This window comes from Lepidochelys kempii, chromosome 7, assembly GCF_965140265.1.
Source record: "Lepidochelys kempii isolate rLepKem1 chromosome 7, rLepKem1.hap2, whole genome shotgun sequence".
NCBI lineage: Eukaryota > Metazoa > Chordata > Testudines > Cheloniidae > Lepidochelys > Lepidochelys kempii.
In genome coordinates, this window is record NC_133262.1 from 113,713,229 (window position 1) to 113,735,497 (window position 22,269).

General features: G+C 42.3%; 1 protein-coding gene across 14 annotated transcripts in view; it reads left to right on the plus strand.

Annotated features, from left to right (window-relative positions):
- Positions 1-22,269, plus strand: part of ABLIM1 (actin binding LIM protein 1) — a 314,726-nt gene that overhangs the window by 128,327 nt on the left and 164,130 nt on the right. For all 14 annotated transcript variants that reach the window (XR_012160071.1, XM_073354282.1, XM_073354291.1 and 11 more), the window contains exon 2: positions 7,589-7,723. Coding sequence is in view for 11 of the 14 variants with exons in the window: in XM_073354282.1 (XP_073210383.1) it covers positions 7,589-7,723 (135 nt within the window). In the remaining 3 variants the exon portion in view is untranslated. The remainder of the gene's footprint in view (positions 1-7,588; positions 7,724-22,269) is intronic.

Here is a 22,269-nt window from a genome sequence, read left to right on the forward strand (position 1 = left end):
AGACATTTCCCAGAAGCGTCTCTCTGATTTGTGGTAAAGAGCCAAGCTCTTCTGTGGTTTGCAGCAGATATGGAGCTCTGCCAGCAGAACCTGCAGTTGAGTCAGCATTCATCAGCATGGTTCTTTGGTTTCCAAAACAGTCTTGCATTAGGAGCAAGGTTCAGGCACAGAAATATCGAGTGGCTGCCGTTTTTGTTTTCTTTTTTCAGGTTTTTTTTTTATCTTAGAAATGTTACTGTTCAAGTAATGGCTGTAATTTCCACTTGGGGTAGAGTGTGCTAAACAGTGACTGTCCTTGGCTAAGACAGTGATACACACAATGGCCATTGCCCTTTTTGTCACAGGAGCTGCTTTTCAGAAGGCAGCAGTGACATTACAGATTTAAAACTCCCACAAGAAATGTCCCTTTATTTTAGGAATGTTAGGGTGACCATATTTCCCAAAGGGAAAATGGGACACCCCACGGGGCTGGCCTCAGCTATTTGCCCGAGCCTGCCGGCCCAGCTGCTCGCCTGAATCTCTCCTCCCCCCCGCCCGCCCCTTCGAGGCTGTTTCTGGTCACTCGAACCCTGCCTGCCCTCCGCATGCTGGAACCCATTTTTCTTCCCCTCCCCTGATGGAGCCCTGTTTCCTCCCCCCACCCCCGCCCCGTGCAGGACTGGCATCACTGCTAACCTCTTCACATTCCCTCGCACCGCACCCCTAGGGCGACCATATTTCCCAAAAGGGAAAATGGGACACAGCCTGGGCTAGCCCAACGACCCTCCTCCCCAACCCAGGGCTAGCGTCAGCAGTTGGCCTGAGCTGCACCCATGTGGGGCTGGCCCATCCCACTCTCCCCAATCCCCCTCCCTCCTCGGCCCGAAACGCTCACCCACCAGGCCCACGCAGAGCCTGCCCGAGCCACCTGCCTGTGTGGGGCCAGCCTGTACCGCTCACACCCTCAGCCCATGCTCTCATCTGAGCCCTCCCTCCCCCCCGCGTGGGCTGGCATTGCCCTTCTGTTCCCCCACATGTTCCTCTATTCCCCGCTAGGGGTTGCCTCCTACCCCACTTTTTTTGGCAAAATTGGGCATTTGTCCCGTTTGCTCTTGCCAACTGATCATCACCAAAAAAGTTGGAATGGCCAGGACAGGGCTTAAAAAAGGGACTGCCCCACCAAAACAGGACATATGGTCACCCTAAGGAACGTGCTTTAGTCAAGTGGAAGTTGTGTTATCAGTCTCTGTCTTTGGAACAGTGTGTTGGGAGATGGGCATTGCCACTTCTTTTAAATTAAATTTGAATTAAATTCTCATAGAGCCGACTTTAATATTACTTGCAAAGGGCTGGATTCTGAACTGAGTTACTCTGTTGCAAATCTAGACCAGTGGAATTACTCCAGATTTAGGCTAGTGTAGCACAGATACAAAATGCAATAAAATATACCAGATCATGACTAAGATGAGGTTTCCTTAAAGAATAGCAGGTGGCTGGAAAATGCACCTAGCTAGTGAGGTAAAGCAAGACTCCAAACACCAAGTGGTTGCAGCACTGGAGGATTCTTGTCTCCTCAAATAACTGTGGGACCTGATGTGTGTTTCCACTTAAAAATGGTGTAACTGATTTTTCTGAGTAGGAAAAAAGAGCCCAGGTAAAGGGGGCAGCGGGACTGTTGTGTGTCCTGTTCATAGCATGGACACTCAAAGGGCTAAGTGAGCTATCTGACAGACAGTGTACCTATGTGGCTTGTTGACTTAGTGGAATCCTGTACTAAACTAAGGGACAATGTCTTAATTAACTTGGTTTGTTAAAAAGCCCAGGAACTTAAATTCATTTTGTCTTGGACAGTTCTTCTGCACATAATTTTGGCTTCAAATTTGGTTCTTTATAAAGGAAATGGCCCTGTTGCTGTTTCCAGCACACAATTTAACTTCCAAAATTGTATCTGCCCTACAAACTAACAAGAAACATCATTGAAAATTTGTTTTGGTGATCTCTTGTTTGCATGGATTGAATTTAGAGCAAAGCTGGAAGCACTGTAACAGCTAAGACTTCAATATATACAATGTAGGCTTCACAGTTAAGCTTGAAAAAGATAAATTTAGCTAAATAGTCAAAGAAATACTCACACATTTTTGATCACTGTATTACTAGCATTTCTTTTAGGGCTTTTCTACACACAAGTTGCACTTGTTCAACTAAATCTAGTTTTTAAAAGTCTGGTTAATTAAACTGGTGCAAACCCCTATGTGGAATCTTACACTGATTTAAAACTGGGTGTATCAGTTTTGCCTGCTCCATTAAATGTACTGATGAGCTAAATGGGTATATCAGGTTTCAAATGAATCAAGTATCAGCACAGACTTGCTCTGGCTTAGTTAGCTCAGTATGAAATTACACTTTTAGTTACACTGATGCAACTTTGTCTTAGTGTCAGTGAGTACTTGAATTTCATTAATTTCACACTAGCTCTGTGGTATGTATGCACGTTATTCTTTGTATTGCAGTAGCATCTAGGACACCCAGTCCTGGACCAGAACCCCATTGTGCTAGGTGCTGTACAAACAGAACAAAAAGATGGCTGCTGCCACAAGATGCTGATAACCATATGCTATACATATGGGAAGCTTTGTGTTAGACTGTCTTTCATCTCACAAAATCCTTCTGTTTATATATGCTTTATCTGTTTGTTTTTTAATTTGGTAAAAAATATTTTAGAGGAGTGTTTGAGATGTTTACAGATTTTTTTTTTATTATAAGGCTTTGCATATTATTCTAAAGCAGGTGATACTCCTAGTTACTGGGAAATGGCAAACTTGTAATTGCCTTCACGATGATGTGGCTTTCTTTCACCTCTCCAGAGGTTTGCAAAGATCTTCTAAACAAGGGGCTTGATTCAGGCCTGGGTGGTTCTGGCATTTGCTAGCATAGCCCAGGGCAAGACCTCCTTCTGCTGAAAAGTCTGTCCTGAGCTGGCCAGCACCATGCCTAGGGCTTGTCTGACTAGAGAATAAGGTAGTGTTTGAACATAGCCTTCAGGAGCCTGTCTGGGCTGATGCTTTAAAGTAATGTGAATTAACATGATTCTCAAGGTCGTGGTCTAACACAGCCTTATTTTCTAGTGAAGAGCATCCCCAAAAATGGATGGGGAAGGGGTACGACCATGATTTACTATCTGAGTTACTTAAATGGCCCCCATCACCCTAGTGTCTGAGTGTCTCACAATCTTTAATGCATTTTGCCTCACAATACCCCTGTGAGAGACAGTGCTGTTATCTCCATTTTACAGCTGGAGGACTGAGGCACAGAAAGGCTAAGTGCACGAAATCAAGGTCATGCACGAAATCAAACCCAGATCTCAAGTCTTAAGCTGGTGCCCTAACCACAGGGCCATCCTTCCTCTCTTGGTGACTAGATTAGCAGAGCCTTGACCATGGGTTTTAGAGCAACTCTCTGGCCCCATCCCTGCCAGGGCAAAAATCCAGAGAGTAAATCATTTCTGGAGTAGAGGTGTCCTTGCTGATACAGGTGGGGCTTCCAGTGCCAGGCTGAGATGTCTGCTAAATCCTGCTCAGGGGCCCCACTGCCAAATCAGCCTCCAGCTTACAAGTGTCCAATAAACTTGTATGTAATCCTTTTTCTGACTGCAGCTGAACGTTCGTCATAAACCTGTTTTTAAAGGGGTCTGCAGTCAGGAGTAGTTTCATGACCATTCTCCCGCATGGTGTGTCACTCTTTCTCCTCCCCCTACCCCCCTTTTAATTCCCCGTCATGTGCTCGCTGGTGAATGTGAAAAGAATCACCTCTGGCACTGAAACCTTTGCTGTGTAATATAGATATCCAAAAGGAAAAGCTTGCAAGTGACTCCTTGGGAAAGAGCAGCAGTTGGTTGTTGAACCTCGATACCAAAGCCAGAGCTGATGCCAGTATGATGGGCACTGTAATTTGCTCCATCAGAGAGCACAGATTGGACGTGGCAGCTGAGAGCATTGTGTTAACTTAAATGGCCCTGAAAGGCAAGCCGTAATGAGAAAGTTAACTCGTTACTGTCAATACAATATTGATTCCCAGTTTGGGCCCTATTTGCCTTTTATTTCATTCCAAATATGGGGCAAAACTCTAGTCTCAGATGCACAAGGGGGATCAGGACTCTGGTGTGCACAGAATTTATTAAGGAGTTAGAGCAGAATATTGTGGGGCGGGAGGTTACTAATGAGAGCTTTGCTGTTATCTTCAACCATACAGATCAGAGAGGCAAGTTTTGCTCATAGTATTTTAAAATAATACAAGGCAGGAGTTTCTAATAGGTTTGGATTTTTCTTCTTCTATTGTGCTACTTAAACTTGTAAGTAAGTTAATACAGTTAAACTTAAAAAGAAAAGGAGTACTTGTGGCACCTTAGCGACTAACAAATTTATTGGAGCATAAGCTTTCGTGAGCTACAGCTCACTTTAAGTTAATACACTATTTAATAGTCTTGCTTGGAAGAATAACCTCTGCTCTTCCACTCCAAAAATAGTATTGCATTACAGATTAGGAGAGGTTCACTCAAGGCAATGTACTTATGGGTTCTTATTTAGAAGTAACTGCTAATTAAAATATTAGTTGGTATCCCCCTCTGTGTTCTGCTTACTCATGTGAATTGAATCACAGTTCTAGGGATATAGATGAGATGATATGTACCACAGAGGAAGAGGTAAAGCTTCATATTTCAGTCAAGGAATCCAGGCAGCTAAGCTTTCTCTAAATGTTTTAAATAGAAAAACTGCGCTAACCAAATGACAGCCGCTGAATTATAAGTTTAGCTGAATTTGAAGATATAAATTGTTGCCTGAAATACGTGGTTTCCTTTCGGTTTAGTACTGTTGTTTTTCTTTCTGTTTACTATGTATTGCCCACCAAATGTGTAGAATAGATAAACTGTACAAAATAGTGAAGTTTCTTCCACAACAAATTTATGCTCTAAAGATATGAGCACGTACAAAAAAGAATAAAACAGAGTGGCTTTATAGCAAAAGTACCTGATGAAGTGGTAGGTAAATTTCCAGAAGTTTATTGAAGGAAGAGGGGGAACTTGCATGGCAAATACAAGATGGGAGGCTGTGGTGACTGTAAACAGTGGTGCGAAGGAAGGTATAAAGTTTAGAGTGAGAGAGAGTGTCAGAGCGTGATCAGGAAGGATGTCTGGCAAGCTGTAGGGCGAGGGAGTAGGAGGAGTTGAGAGCAGAGCAGTGGGAAAGGGTCTAAGAGCAATGGGGTTAGTACTCAAAGTGTGTGGTGCTGAATATGCCATGAATACGTACCCGATAGAACTTTATCTAAATGGCAGCAGAAGGCAATATGGAGATTCAAGGAAGGTAGAAACACAGAGCATGTATGTGTTATCCAAAAAATATATTGGTGAGCAATGTCACTATTTTGAGAATAGTATAATGAGCACAACTTTCTGCTAGTAAAAGAAGAAAAATCACAGGCATTGTTTGAGGCACCACTAACTATCTCGGATAACACAAACTGAGCCAAATTCTGTACTGATTTATCCCATGCAGCCATGCTTTTCCATTACAGTCCTTGAGGGGTTTATTGGGTACTTAGCCTCATTCCAGATAGCTCTTAAGTGAAAGTTAAACATTGCCGGTCAGAAGTAAAATATGGAGCAGTCACGGTTTTATTAGCACAGTAAAGTGTGGATATAATACTGACAAGATCTTTACTTCTGCTCCTGTTTAGAAGCTACTCGTGGTACTTACTGAAGTTAAGAATTTAGGGCAAAGTGGAATGTCTGTGTGAGCAAAACACAGAATACTCTTCCCCTTATCACTGTTCTTTCCCAACCATTCCGTGAGTCTATGCTTGGGAATTGTGCTGAAAGGTGTAGATATTGCTTGTTGGTGCTCCAAGTTCTCTTCTGGCTACTTTGCAAGCTTAAACTGAGGATGACTTTGCCCACTTCTATCCTCTATAGCAGTGGTTCCCAAACTTTAACAACCTGTGAACTCCTTTCAGTAAAATGTCAAGTCTCGCGAACCCCCTCCTAAAAATGAATATTTTCAGGGATTTTCTCCTTTACCTGAGTAAATTATAAAAGCAGTGATCTTGGAAATATAAAATTTGTTTTTATGTTATGCTTATTACACACTATTATTTATTTATCTTTACAGTATTTTTATATGATTATGAAAATGGCCACACTCTTCCAAGATCTCACTTTTGTAGCTTGTATCACTTTGAATAAACCTGATATAAGACAAGGCTCCTAGGTTTCATCAAGAAGTATCAGATGTGAAACAGCATGAAGGTATTTAAGAAGCCAACTCAAAGAGTTCCTCCTACACAAGCATTCAGGTCTTGAGCAGTCCAGGCAAACAACGCATGTTACAACAAAGCTTAAACTTGTTCTTCATAATAATTTTAAAAACAATACTAGCTGCCTATTTAATTTTAAAAACAGCAAAAAATATCCACTTCCCTTTCCATTTCTTGTAAGGAGTCTTGAAGTTTAAATCTCCTCAGTGTGATAGATTTGCTTGCTTTGATCTGCTTAGCTCTTGGAAGTCCAGGGACTTTGGACTGCTGGCCCTGTGCTGGCTGGGATCCCTAGGGACAGCTCTATCCGCCATTAAAGAATTTTTTCCCAAGAACCCACTGTAACATTTTTCAAACCCCCAGGGGTTCACGAACCCCAGTTTGGGAACCACTGCTCTACAGCATTTCCTAAGTCTGGCTTGTTCCTCTACACACAAGAGCTACATTCTGTTGAAGTCAACAGGAGTAAGAACAAGCCAGATGGCTTCCGTTTATTCTTCTAACTTCAGACACACGTTTCTGTGCTTGCACTCTTGTATACAGTAGCAGAGAGACTCCAATTTTTCTGTGCATCACATCCCTCCCTAGGACTCTAACTCTTCACATCAGATAGGATTGGTTAGTCTCTAAATTGGTCTAAGTCTCTAAATTGGTTAGTCTCTAAGGTGCCACAAGTACTCCGATTCTAATGCAGTAAGTAATACTTAAACCCAAGTAGCTGTGTTGATTTGACTTCCAAAATTTGCATTCTGTTTCTGTTCATTCTGCTTGGGTTGGGCTTCCTGCTCAGGTTATGCATGCCCAGTTTTTTTCTGCCCTGCTTGCTTGTTGTATGCCTTCATGCACACTGGGTATGCCCTCTGGAACTGTAGGCAGTACTTGTGGAATCAGTGACAGGGAGAGTGACCAAAATCACTAATGACAGGTTTCAGAGTAACAGCCGTGTTAGTCTGTATTCGCAAAAAGAAAAGGAGTACTTGTGGCACCTTAGAGACTAACCAATTTAAGGTGCCACAAGTACTCCTTTTCTTTTTGCAAAATCACTAAGGGATTTGTTCTCTTTCTATTTCCCTGCCTGTCTCAGTGCGATAAGGCAGATATTGTGCATGGCTTAAAACACCATTTTATGGAAAGGGTACAGGTGCACAGAATCTCTGTTAACATATTAATTGTTGTATGGGTGTACAACGTAATCTATGGAGAGATTATATACCACTCACTGGTGGCTGAGAGCATAGATCTATGAAGGGAGGAAAACCCTGTAGTCCTTTTCTGACAATGATATATTTTATTTTTACAGTGGCCCATTCCCAAGAACCTCACCACTCCACTGAGAAGCCTGTCATCCACTGCCATAAATGTGAGGAGCCATGTAAAGGCGAAGTGCTCCGTGTCCAGTCCAAGCATTTTCACATCAAATGCTTCACCTGCAAAGGTAGCGAATTCACATTCATTTGGCGTAAATGAATTAATACATGTGAATGATTCAAACCAGTTTGTCTTGAGTTGATTGTGAGGGGTTAACTCTGGATATTGCCATTGGCAACAGCTGTGGGCAGAGATGGATTCAATCAGAAGACATCTGTATTTCTCAAAATACATAGTCCCAGAACTTGTGGGTGGGGAAGGTGGAGGATGAATGGAGAGCTGGCTGAATCATAAGTGTAAGAGAATCCAGCTGAATGGCACCAAAAACAACCAAATTCTCTATGCAAACATTTATGTATTCAGGCCTTTTAAAAAAACCCGATGACACTAACAACCAGTTACTCTGTTCTTGTTACTACTGGATCCAGTAATTGCCATTATAGGACTGCCATCAACTTAAAAAAAAAAAGTCACTCTGCATGTTTATATTAGTTACCATCATTTTTTTACAAGTAATAAGATTACTGTAACTGAAAGTTGAAGCTTTTGTAGGTAGTCATGTTTCTCCTGTTCGTCAGTTAAGACCATGATCAGAACCTGCCTAGATTGGGATCTTAGTCAATTGCCCCTGTTTGTGTGGGAAACAGAAGAACATTAACAGCTGTTAGGAGCACCTGAAACTACTTCTAAATCATTTTAAACAAGTGACTGGATTTTAGGCTGATTGTGTCCCTGAGGGATTGGGAATGTTTATAATGTACTGAATGACACAATGGAAGGGATAACTGTTAGGAAACAGAAGTGGCCATCTTCTAAGGGCTCATTATTATAAACAGCAAGGGGAAAAATAGACATGTTTTTGAAAAAAAAAAATTTGGCGGGGGGATCATATCGCCTCCTTTGACATTGTACAAAACATGGATTTTATGCAAGACTCTTGTGTGCATTTGATAGTATTGTAAATCATGGTGGTTCTTCAACTGATGGTCCCTGTGTGTATTCCGCACATGGGTACGCATGTGCATCATACACTGAATTGGGAAACTTTTAGTAACCTATGTCTGGTCTGACATGCACAGTTTGTCTTCTTATGCTCTGGACCAAGAGTATAAAGGGCCGTGTGGACTGATACCTCCCCAGTTCCTTCTTACCGCCACATGATCTGAGTTGGAATCCTGTGTCACTTCAATCTTCCTTTACTTGAATACCTGTAAATATAATTTATAGGGCTGTCAAGCAATTAAAAAAATAATTGTGATTAATCATGTAATTAATTGCATTGTTAAAGAATAATAGAATGCAATTTATTTAAATATTTTTGGATGTTTTCTACATTTTCATATATATTGATTTCAATTACCACACAGAATACAAAGTGTACAGTGCTCACTTTATATTCTTTTTATGACAAATGTTTGCACAGTAAAAAACAAAAGAAATAGTATTTTTCAATTCACCTAATACAAATAATGTTGTACAATCTCTTTATCATGAAAGTTGAACTTACAAATGTAGAATTATGTAAAAAAACAAAAACAAAACAAACTGCACTCAAAAATAAAACAATGTAAGACATTAGAGCCTACAAGTCCACTCAGTCCTACTTCTTGTTCAGCCAATCGCTCAGACAGACAAGTTTGTTTACATTTGCAGGAGACAATGCTGCCTGCTTCTTATTTACAGTGTCGCCTGAAAGTGACAACAGGTGTTTTCATGGCACTGTTGTAGATGGCGTCACAAAATGTTTACGTGTCAGATGCGCTAAACATTCATATGTCCCTTCATGCTTCAACCACCCTTCCAGAGGACATGCATCCATGTCAATGACGGGTTCTGCTCAATAATGATCCAAAGCAGTGCGGACCAACGCATGTTCATTTTCATCATTCTGAGTCAGATGCCACTAGCAGAAGGTTGATTTTTTTAGGGGGGAGGCGGGTTTCAGTTCTGTAGTTTCTGCATTGGAGTGTTGCTCTTTTAAGTCTTCTGAAAACATGCTCCACACCTCGTCCCTCTCAGATTTTGGAAGGCTCTTCAGATTCTTAAACCTTGGGTCGAGTGCCGTAGCTATCTTTAGAAATCTCACATTGGTACCTTCTTTGCGTTTTGTCAAATCTGCAGTGAAAGTGTTCTTAAAATGAACAGCATGTGCTGGGTCATCATCCGAGACTGCTATGACATTGCACTCCATATGACTTTAAGAAAATATGCTAATGAGTGTGAATATAATGTAACTGGAATATGCTTCATGCAAAAGCCCTCTTGCAAGGTATCATTTCAAAGCTTATAATCTACTGAGTGTGGTCATCCAATTTGTATAAGTGTATCATTCTTGTATCTGAAACTATAAATATGAAATATAACTCTGAGGTCCTATTGTAATTATGCAAAGTGTGGGCCATTAATGGTGGCTTGAATCTTGATGGCGCCCATTAACCAGGACAATTGGTTGTAAATGACTCTGTTTACTTGTAAATCTTCCTATATCCATGTGTGCTGGCAAGTGGGTAATGAAGTCTTACAGTGACATGTGATCAAGTCACCTGGACTGGAATTCATCTTTAATCTGGTGCTTTTCCATTTAAAAGGAGGAGTGGGAACCCAGAGTGGTTGCACCTTGTGCAAAAGCTATATTAGGGGGTGGAACAGAGCAAAGGGGGCTACAGTCATGAAAAATCCCCTTGCTACCACCTGAGCTGGAACAAAGACTGTACCAGGGAAAAGGATTGGGCCCAGACTAGGAAGGCGTCCAGTCTGTGAAAGAAGTTCATTGAAACATCTCTGAGGGTGAGATTTTATCCGTATTCAGTTTTCTACTGTATTAGGCTTAGACTTGTGTGTTGTTTTTATTTTTCTTGGCAATTTAATTTGTTCTGTCTGGGAACCACTTAAATCCTACTTTCTGTATTTAATAAAATCACTTTTTACTTATTAATTAACCCAGAGTAAGTATTAATACCTGGGGGGGGGGGGAACAGCTGTGCATCTCTCTCTGTGTGTTATAGAGGGCGAACAATTTGAGTTTACCCTGTATAAGCTTTATACAAGGTAAAACAGATTTATTTGGGGTTTGGACCCCATTGGGAACTGGGCATCTGAGTGCTGAAGACAGGAGCACTTCTTAAGGTGTTTTCAGTTAAGTCTGTAGCTTGTAAGGGAACGTGGTTCAGACTTGGATCTGTTTGCACAGCAGGCAAGTGTGTATGGCTCAAACAAGGCAAGGTACTGAAGTCCCAAGCTGGCAGGGAAAACGGGCTCAGAGGTAGTCTAGGCACATCAGGTGGCAGTCCCAAAGGGGTTTCTGTGATCCAACCAGTCACAACTGCTATAACATGACATATAGAACAACTGCTATAACATATATGGCAGAATGCAGGTAAAACACAGAACAGGAGACACACAGTTCTCCCCCAAGGAGTTCAGTCACAAATTTAATTCACGCATTTTTTTTAAACAAGTATCATCAGCATGGAAGCATGTCCTCTGGAATGGTGGCCGAAATGAATGTTTAGCATATCTGGCGCGTCTTGCAATGCCAGCTACAAAAGTGCCATGCATATGTCTGTTCTCACTTTGAGGTAACGTTGTAAATAAGAAGTGGGCAGCATTATGTCCTATAAATGTAAACAAACTTGATTTGTCTTAGCAATTGGCTGAACAAGAAGTAGGACTGGATGGATTTGTAGGTTCTGAAGTTTTACATTGTTTTGTTTTTTTGAGTGCAGTTATGTAACAAAAAAAATCTACATTTGTAAATTCCACTTTCATGATTAAAAGATTGCACTACAGTATTGTATGAGGTAAATTGAAAAGTACCATGTATTTTGTTTATTATTTTTTTATTACAAATATTTACACTGTAAAATGATAAAGTCAGCACTGTACACTTTGTATTCTATATTGTAAATGAAATCAATATATTTGAAAATGTAGAAAAACATCCAAAAATATTTAATCAATTTCAATTAGTAATCTATTGTTGAACAGTGAGATTAAAAGTGTGATTAAACACGATTCATTTTTTTAGTTGCGATTAATTTTTTTGAGTAAATCGCATAAGTTAACTGTGATTAACTGACAGCCCCAATAATTTGTAAATAGTGTTAGTATTTTTAGTAGTTGAGACGTGGTGTTTGCAGTGTTTTTACATTAGATTAGTTCTCCCCGCTCTGGGAAGCTATTCTCTGCAGAGGGACTGTGCTAAGAGTCCTAGCATTCAAGAACTATCTCTTGTCCCTTTCTTTCTCCCTGATGAACACTACTGCTGCCTTTATTGCCTTGGTGAGGCTCACATCGTCACCAAGTGCAGTATCTGCTGATCCTTCCCTTCCCGAACTCATGAGGGACTAGAACTCTGTCTATGGCTGCCCTTCATGGAGCAGGCTGAGACCCCATTCAGATCCCTATAGTGGCCTCAGACTGCAAACAGTGCCCCTCTAAACACGAGCTCTGGAGCACAGGCTAAAACTCTTAAGCCTAAGAAACTCTCATGAAACTAGGGATTGTGAGTATAGGCATAAGGATATATTCCCCATCCAGATCTGCCTCTAAGTAAAAAACATCCTTCTCCATCTTGGGCCAAGTCAGGTGAGTTTTAGTGTGTGGGTCCTAAGGAGTTCGGTTCTCATAATCCTGCTGTTTAAGAAGAAAAGGAGAGAAGGAAGAAAGATCTGATAATAATTTTAGCTCTGTCCCACAAACCAAAAAAAACTATTTATCTGCGAGCTGCATGCTTTGTTAGTTCCAATGTAGTCTATGTGGGATCCTCCAAATACTAGACCATCAGACACCCTGGATTTGCTGGCCTCCCTCCTCAGGGGCTCCCCAAATGCCAGGAAAAACCGAAACTTTTTTACCTCATCGAAGAATATTTTCACTTTGTTCTACTTCCAATCTCCTCTTCTGTTGGTCCCAGCTCTTCTTAGAGACACCCCCACACCCAAAGAGAGCACCACAAGAAGAAGAGGATCCTCTCTTACAACTTGGAACATCCTCCTACCAGTATCACAGGCACTACTGGTAGGGCAGAAGCTGATTATTTCATCAAGTGAATCTGATGCTCCAAATGAATCTTCCCATGTGAGGGAAACAAGCCGGGATAGAACCCACACGAGGTATTGGAACCTTCCACCTCCTTTGGAATATGACTCCCCACAGCCAATTGGTATACTGTGCTTTGGAGGTGTCTTCCCCCCCCCCCCCCCCGGCCAATCCTGCCTCCTGGACTCTGTAGGATCCATACAGCAGATGTCCTGGATCTGTGCAAGGATCACACGCACCCTCCCTCTCCCTGTTGATATTAACTGGCTCCATCAAAGTTTACAGAAGAAGAAGTTGAGCCGGATCCACCAGTCCTGCCAGTTCTAATAGGTTTGTCATCCTCCACACCTGATGATCACGGGTGGTATCAGGAACTGTTACAGAGGATAGCAGCCAAGCTCCAGATACCTCTCAAAGGTCCAGGACACACACACGATCTATTGGACGTCCTCCAGCTCTCTGGCCCTTCTAGGGTGGCCCTTCAAATCAACTAAGCCGTTTTGGAGCCTGCCACATCTTTGAGAAATGCTTGCCTCTTCTGTCAACTAAAGGGATGGAGTTTAGAACCCAACTCCTTCGAGGGACAAGCAGCTAAAGAAAGATCCAGGACCCAGCATTCTAAGACTCCATACGCACTTTTACAAGATACTATGTGTAGGTCCTGACTTCTTCTGTAGGTACAGCTGTGGGGACAGCAGTACTGCAGCCAGCAATACCATCTTCAAGATGTGTGGTCTCTCTCTGTATTCCAATACCCTCCCTCCATCCCTTCTGCTGTGTATCATGACCAGATTTGTGGAAATGTAGCCTTTTATTTTATTTAAAGTGAATTTAGTAATGTTGTATTACACCACTATGTGTTCAGCTCTAGTGCCTAGTTTCAAACTCAACAGAGTGAAAGTCACCTCTGCTACTTGCTTCAGAGTTAGTCTCTAGGACAACATAAGACCAAGGATAGTGACCACATGTACATTCACAAGTACAAGGTCTAGTCTATTTTACCCCTTTTATTAAAGTTACAATTAAAGTTATGTATCGGGGGAAGCTGTGTTAGTCTGTATCCACAAAAACAACAAGGAGTTCGGTGGCACCTTAAAGACTAACAGATTTATTTGATCATAAGCTTTCGTGGGTAAAAACCTCACTTCTTCAGATGCATGGAGTGAAAGTTACAGATGCAGACATAAATATACTGACACATGAAGAGAAGGGAGTGACCTCACAAGTGGAGAGCCAGTGTTGACAGGGCCAATTCGATCAGGGTGGATGTAGTCCACTCCCAACAATAGATGAGGAGGTGTCAATTCCAGGAGAGGCAAAGCTGCTTCTGTAATTCTTTTCCCTTCGTAAAAGAATAAATGGACACAAATTGGACATCAGGAATGGTAACACACAAAAGCCAGTGGGAGACACTTCATCTTCCTGGACATTCTATAACAGATTTGAAAGTAGCTATACTTGAACAAAAAAACTTCAGAAACAGACTTCAAAGAAAAACAGCAGAACTAAAATTCATTTGCAATTTTAACACTGTTAATTTGGGCTTGAATCGGAACTGGGAGTGGCTGGCTCATTACAGAAGCAGCTTTGCCTCTCCTGGAATTGACACCTATTGCTGGGAGTGCACTACATCCACCCTGATCGAATTGGCCCTGTCAACACTGGCTCTCCACTTCTGAGGTAACTCCCTTCTCTTCATGTGACAGTATATTTACAAGAAAGACTGTTATAGGCAGGCAATAAAGACAGCAGCCTAACATTTATTCCAGTACCACATTCTAAGCTCACAGGAGACATAAGGGGCCTGATTCTTCACCATGTTACTCTAGCTTTACACAGGTGTAACTCTAATTAGGTCAGTGGTGGCTGCACTGGCATAAAACTGGAGTAACGTAGGGATGAATCAGGCCCAAGGACTTCAGAGAATTTTGTCAGGAAAGTATCTTAAGCATTATAAAATACTTGCAGGTCTTCTTAGTCATGTACATCCTACATGGTTTTCCTGCATGGAAACACTTTCATTTACATCCTACATGGAGACACTTTTTTGCTTTGACTGAGTACTGTCTTATTATTCAAAGAGCTATTAGCTCAGTGGTGATTTGTTTAGCATGTTGCTAATTCAGCTTGTAGTTAAGGGTGTAGTTGAAATCCCTGCTACTCACATGTTACTCTTCAGAACAGATTCCTGCTTAGTGACCAACAAACCATAGTACATCAAGGAAAAGTCCAGACAGGCTGACATCTATACTGCTGCAACCCCACATTGAGGGACTGGAGAATCTCTGAATTCACAAGTGTGCTGTGTGGTGACACTCAAGTGGCTCTAAAGCACCCTAAACCAAAGCCTACTGAAATCCAGTGGAAAGGCTCCCTTTGTTTTCACTGGGCTTGATGTTTCTGCAATGGATTGAGTGCATATGTACAGGCACTCCAGTCATCACTGGAGATAAAGTCAGTGACAGTTAACACACCAATACCCCAACTCTACCACACCTCCCAAAAGATAATTCTGTTAGTAAGTAGTAGACTATTATAGAATCATAGAACATCAGGGTTGGAAGGGACCTCAGGAGGTCATCTAGTCCAACCCCCTGCTCAAAGCAGGACCAATCCCCAATTTTGCCCCAGATCCCTAAATGGCCCCCACAAGGATTGAGCTCACAACCCTGGGTTTAGCAGGCCAATGCTCAAACCACTGAGCTATCCCTCTCCCCCCCAGATACCATAGCCAACCACAGGGTTGATATGATGAAAATGATTAAGCCAGTGTATATTGTTCTTGGGAGTGTGCAGACCAAGTCTATACTGAAGAGATTATTTCAATTTTTACTTTAAGAATCTAAACTATGTATTCAGATATTCTGCATATACCCAGTATGTACTGTAGTAGTGGCTTTTCAGAAGTGCCTCAGCCTCTGTTTTTCAGCCTGCGTTTTTGCACTTGCAGATATTTGTAGGGGCTATTTTGAAGGTGCAAATAAATTGCAGGTGTATTTTTTAATGTTATAACACATTGCAGAGCTCAATCAGATACTTAAATGCAGGTGCATCTTGCAGAACTGAGACATCTATCTGTTGCGCGCACACACAAAGCAACTGAAAGTTTTTGGATGTTGATAAATGTGTGTAAAATCTGAAGCCAGTTCTGAAAATCAGCCCCCAGATAATCTGTATCCATAGATATCCATGCTCTTTCCTTCTCCCTCTCCATCTCTCTTATATAGGATCTACATATAGGAATAAATAAGCACCTCCGAGGCTTGTTTGGGAACACCATAGCCAAACACAGTTTTCAGAAGGAGAATGCAAAGAGAACATTATTTATTCTTCTTCTCTGCCTCTTGCATAGATTAATAGTTAATCGTTAGATGTCTTCCTTTCAGTTAGATGTTGCCTTTTAAATTGTCATTCCGCGAGGGAAGGGGATGGCTGGGGGATGTTTGTGGAGAGCTGTGAGTAAGTCTTTGCAACAGAAGTGTAACTAAAACTTTTTGTCTGTTAGCTGTTGATGGATGAAAATGATTTCTTGCAGTGAACAACTTTGCCTGAATTGCAGCCTTCTGCTGCCCCCCCCCCTTTTTTTTTAATATAGATTACCTCATGAACTGTCACTTCCATCCCGTAGTTTGTGTGGGAATATGTAGGACAGAGTTGAGTCATGCTCTCAGTGGCCACCATGGCTATCCACGGGTCTGGTAGGGTAACATACATATATTGTGTGTTACAGTTACTGGGTTTTAGGGATAGCTCAGTGGTTTGAGTATTGGCCTGCTAAACCCAGGGTTGTGAGTTCAATCCTTGAGGGGCCCATTTAGGGATCTGGGGCAAAATGGGGGATTGGTCCTGCTTTGAGCAGGGGGTTAGACTAGATGACCTCCTGAGGTCCCTTCCAACCCTGATATTCTATGATTCTGTTTCAAACAGTCTGTTTTTAATAACAATACTTAGCTCTTTATATAGTGCTTTATATTTTCAAAGCACTGTGCAACAGTAGCTGATTGGTCCTCAGAATGTTCTTCCATGTAGGCAAGTAGTATCCTCACTTTACAAATGGGGAAGCTGGCGCAGAAGGTGTTCCAGGGACAGGCTGTGAATCCTATACTTTGTGAATAGCTCCTCACAGGACTAGTCAGTCGGGTATTCGTGTGAGTAGCAGCTCATTGGCAGGAGTCCGGCCTTCAAGTTCTGATCCAAACTGATTTGCCAAAGATCCCATGTTGATTCAGAGCCAGAAATTGCTTCCTCTGCTCAATGCGTTGAACTGTACTGGTACCTCATTTGGATCTGTTTTTCTTTTTGGTTTTTACACATCTAGTATACACTGGCTGTACTCTTTGGTTTGTACGGTTAATAGCATACAGATTTTTGTAACTTGGATGATAACTGGCCTGACCATAGCTGTTGCTTATGAAGATATTCCTGAGCTGCTGACAGTTTAATCTTCTGTAATATGATCTTCACTGCTTTAACCAATGTTACCCGGCAAAGAGCAAGGCTGAAGAAACTTGTGTTTGTCTTGAGATGTGAAGCTACGCTTTTATCATTTTGTGTTCAGTGAATTTCGGGCATGTGAAAGGTGACAGGCAGAGAGCCCTTAAGACAGAGCCCTTTGTTTACCCACAGGATGAGATGGCAGTATACAGCTTCATCGGGCTGCACTGCTAACAGGCCACAGCTCTGACCTGGAGGGACCACTGCTAAGTGTGAGGGAGGACTTCACTCTCCATTGCCCCTTCAATCCTTGGTCTCCTGGTTTAAACCAGTCAACAAGACTGTGTGTTTGTTTGTTTTGTTTGGAGTTTCTGGTCCTCCAAGAACTAGGCTGAAACCACTAGCTCCCTTCCTGTAGAGATGCAGATCTGGTTCATTGTCAAGCCTTCATATTTTAACCGAGGCCACCTTTTTCTGATAACTAGCGACGGCTACCATATGTTTATGACCATATGGCCCACACAAATGGGATGCAGCTGTTCAAGGAAGTTTCAGGCTTGTTTTCCTCTTAATTTAGTTTAGTTTTTAATTTGGCATGAAATCTTCTTTACAGAGGCTTGAATTTGACACGCTGAATCCAGAGTACACAGTTAGCTAACATAAGTGACTCCTTGTGATGGGGACAGGACTCCTCAGCTACAGGCATCTTAGTTGTCTTATTCCACTCAGCATATTGGCTTAGACTCCCGGCCTTTTGTTGCAACGAGAGACCCATATGAATGTTCAGACTGTTATCCTGCCCATCAGAAACATTTGAACTTTTTATGTGCTAGCATAGTAGGGTTATAGAAGGATTCCACTTTCCTCCATAGAACAATCCCACTAGTGGTGTTGGAGTTAAAACAGTGGCTAGGAACAAGGCATCTGTGGGACTAAGTCATCACGTGTAATTTTTCTGTATGTTTGGTTTCCATTCCGGTCCTTAGCCATTTGTCCTCCTCTCCTCCACCCCATTCTCCAGAGGTCCTTGCCACCTGCCACATCCCTCCTCTCCTCCACCTCCTCCTCCACAAGGGCCCCATTGCCTGCCGTATCCCTCTTCCCTCCACACCCTCTCCCACAAGGCTGCCCGCTGCATCCCTCCTCACCCCCTTCTACCTGGAAGCCGGGGCGGGCTCAGCTCCAGCTGGCAGCCCAGGGCAGGGCTTGGGCCAGCCAGTGGCTCGGGGCTTGGGCTGGCAAGGGGGGTGGAAGAAGTGGGATAGGGGCAGGACCTTGGGCACTAAGGCTGGGGGACTAGCCTCCCGAAGCAGGGGTTTCACCCGCCGCCTGTGGCTCTTGGAACTGAGAACATAGCTGCTCTCTTGGTTGATTCTCCTGTGTTCAAGAAAATAGGACTTTGTTGCAACCCGATTTAGTTATAAAGAAACACTTGACTCCATCACCAGTTTTTCCTCCTAACAGAAACAACCTTCAACACCCTGAATTTGGCTGAGCACTCCTCTCAGAAGGGGTAACAGCATTACTGTGTCATCTCGGTTTGCACTGGCATGCTCATATGGTAGCTTGTCATACATGAGGGTGATATTAGTTATGCTGTAGGGACAAGTATAAAAAGTAAGAATCCCAATAGACTTTGAATGTGCTACCTTATGGGCAGTGTTGGTTTCACTGTGAATTTATCAAGGGAGAATCACGAATTTCTGTTTTTTCCTGAGTCACGAATAAAATTCAATGTTTCAATGCAGTCTCTCATGGAAAAAACAGATTCTCCACCATGAGTATTCTCAGAGCAATATATTCCCTACCGACATGCCCGTGCCCTCTCTGCTCCCCACTGGTGTAGATGTATATTTCCAGAATGCTAGTTTTCAAGGTAGGGCTGTGAGTCTTTCTTTATACCCAGCTATCATTAAAACTTCTTGACGGTGGTGATAAGCACCTCTGCAGAGTGCTGTGCTCCTTTAGCCCAGAGAGGCAGCCAGCTGCTATTTCATCCCGGTTTAGAACCATATGTGTACATCTCTCTTCTCCCATCACTGCGTGGTCCGGATGGCTAGTTCTATTTATGGCTCAACTTAAGAGCTGATAAAGAAGTGGAGAGCTAGAATTGGTGTCGTTTATCCCCAAGGAGGTGAGCTCTGCCTGCATGATGATATGCACGGAATCTTAGTCACTCAGCAGCTGACTCAAACCCAGAGCTAAGATGAGAATGATGGACAGACATATTGAGAGGGACGAAAGGTCTTTAGCAGCACCACTCCAATATTGCTATTTTAAAGCAGCATTCTTTGACTTGCATAATAAAAAGCCATTAGCCCTGCTAGGGAATAACATAGCTCTGTGTTCCAGATGCAGAGTTAATTAAATACTGTTTTGTCTGAATATTCATCCCACACCCGAACCCCTCATTTCCAGCCTCACCGTGCAACCCTCTGCCCTAGCTCTGAGCCCCTCCCACATCCCAAACCCCTCATCCCCAGCTCCGTTGGATTGTGGGCATCAACAATTTTCTTCAACTGGGTCGCCAGAAAAAAAGTTTGAAGACCACTGCCCGAGAGCTTCCCAGTGTCAAGCACATTCACGTAGGTGCACGTCATTATGTTTGTCGCTGTGTAATTAGTAGCATACTAATGTATAAAGAGGTGCCTTCACTTCCACCCAAGTGCTTCAGTCTGAATGCAGCAATGAAATTTGTCACAGACATGCTAAAAACATCAGATGTTGCTCAATGGGAATTTCTGACTAATGCCCATTGTGAATTACAAGACCAAGGTGCGGTTTGGCATACTGGAAGCATTCCCCAAACATCTTGTGAGGGAAGAATAATTATTAGCTTTAATTTGTAAGGGGAAAAATTGTAAATAAGCATGAAGTAGTATTCATAATTATGAATATTAACATGCTAACTACCCTTCATGGATTAGATGTTTTTTATGAGTAGTCAAAAGGAGCTATAACAATATTGTACTTACAGACCCCTTCATGGGATGTTTAGATCACAAGCAGATACTTCATTTCAATTATGTGATCGTTTTTGGAAACCTACATCATCTGCGATCCAAAGAGCTTGTTGTGTTTTTTTTTTTTTTTTAATCTATGTTTAGATCTTGGGCTGCTCTGTAATCTGTTGATTTTGAACTGGATCTTTCATCCTTAAAGGGGTGGGAAGAAACTAAGGTCATGTAAGTGGACACTGTAGCAACCTCATGGAATGTGTCTTAAACTGTTAGTTCTTTGACCTTTGATCTGTTACCAGATGATACAAGTGGGAGAAGATGATACTGCAGACTGAGAGTGGTTGTGGAGAGGTTGTGGAGAGGTTGTGCTATTTATAGTTCAGTGGTGTCAGAGGAGAGATTTGGAATATTGTGGAATTTCATGGATTAGGCTCCACAATGCATCTGTTTAGCAACCTTCCATAATTCTACAAATAATTCTGAACCCCCTTCAAAGATCCCATGACGTCTTACAAACTGTTCTGTGGGGCAAATAACGTGACTTAGCTAATAGCATTGTAATGTAATGAACAAAATTTGCCTGTCTTAGGCCTGGTCTACGCTACACAGTTTGGTCAACATAAACTGCCTTGCATTGACCTAACTGTGGAAGTGTCTTCACTTAAATTTGGCTCCTGCTGATGCAAGTGCCTGTCTATGCCCATTTAGTAACACCACCTCCCCAAGCAGCATAGAGTCACGGTTGACACAGTGGCAGTGTAGACACTGCGTTGCTAACATTGACTGTTACTGGCTTGAGGAGCCATCACACGATGCCCCACACTGACGATACAAGTGCTCCTGGTGAGGATATGACCCACCATTACAAGGAGCCAAGCGTGTGCACACACAAGCGATTTAATAACCGTGTTGGCTGTATGCTGGCGTAAGTTAGGTCAACGTAATTTTGTAGTGTAGACATGGTCTCAGAGGGTATCAGTAACTCACATGGTATCCTCATGCTCTGGAAGGCTGATAAGAATCTTCCTCATGAAATCCTTCAGTTTGATCATTCATCTTCTATTTAAGATATTCATCTGCAGCAACATTATTGTCCATTTTATCCTTATATAAACATCATTCAGTGTTGCCAACTCTCGTGATTTTAGTCAAGAGTTTCTTGATATTTGGTGTTTTTCTTAGAACCTCAGCTCCTGGAGTCAGGTTATTACCTGAGAATCTCATCATTCTTTTAAAAAATACTTTTCTGTCCCTAGTGCCTTTAAAAAAAAAATTGAAAACATGAATCCTAGATGTTTCAGCACTAGAAGGCATATAAAAAGCATCCCAAATTCATTGTTTTGTTTGTAAAAATCTCATTGATTTAAAATTAATCTCCTAGTTTTTGGGACTTGACTCATGATTTTTGAATGCTTTGGTTGGCACTTCTGCATCCTTCATACATAGTATCTAGTGCCCAGAAATAAGTGGAGGTGGGGAGAGTTAAGATTTTAGTGTGAGGTTTAAAGTGAAGAAGTGGGAGGATGGATGGATGGATGCTAGGTGGGGGAGATCAATGCAAGTGAAAGAGTGATACTCCCTGTCCCACCTACCCCTGGAGAGTTCTGAGGGGAAAGAGAGTCAGTATGAAGTCAGACAGATTACATTTGTGCAGAGTTCAGAAAACCCAGGAGAGGAATTGAATCCTGAGATTGGTTGGAATCTTAGGGCAAAAAGCCCTTTTTGTGATGGGAAACAGATCTCTAATGCGTATTTTAGTGTGACTGCACTGTTGACAAATTGCCTGTGTCCTTGTCCGTGTAGTAGTAAGTTGATGATGATTTTTTATCTCATCAGCCATGTTTGTGTTTTTCTTCTTACTCTCGCTTTTAGATTTGTGCCTCAGGTGAAGGGTCCCTGCTAGAAAATCTCCATGGGGAGGCTGGGTTGATGCAAAGTGATCACACCCCCATCCTCCCCACACACAACTTTGTGCGGTGTTGGAGTGGGAGGGGAGTGCTGGTTGGGAGTGTCAGCAACTTTCTGACTGGAAGGGGGTTAGATCCAGGAGATGCAAATCTGATTTAGCAAATCTAAGTAGCATCCAGTGGTTGGGCTCGCCTGGAGCTGCCAGTGGAAATGAAAGCCATCATCTTTCATCAAAGCCTCCTTAGGAGTATAACATTAGAAATGCCACCTG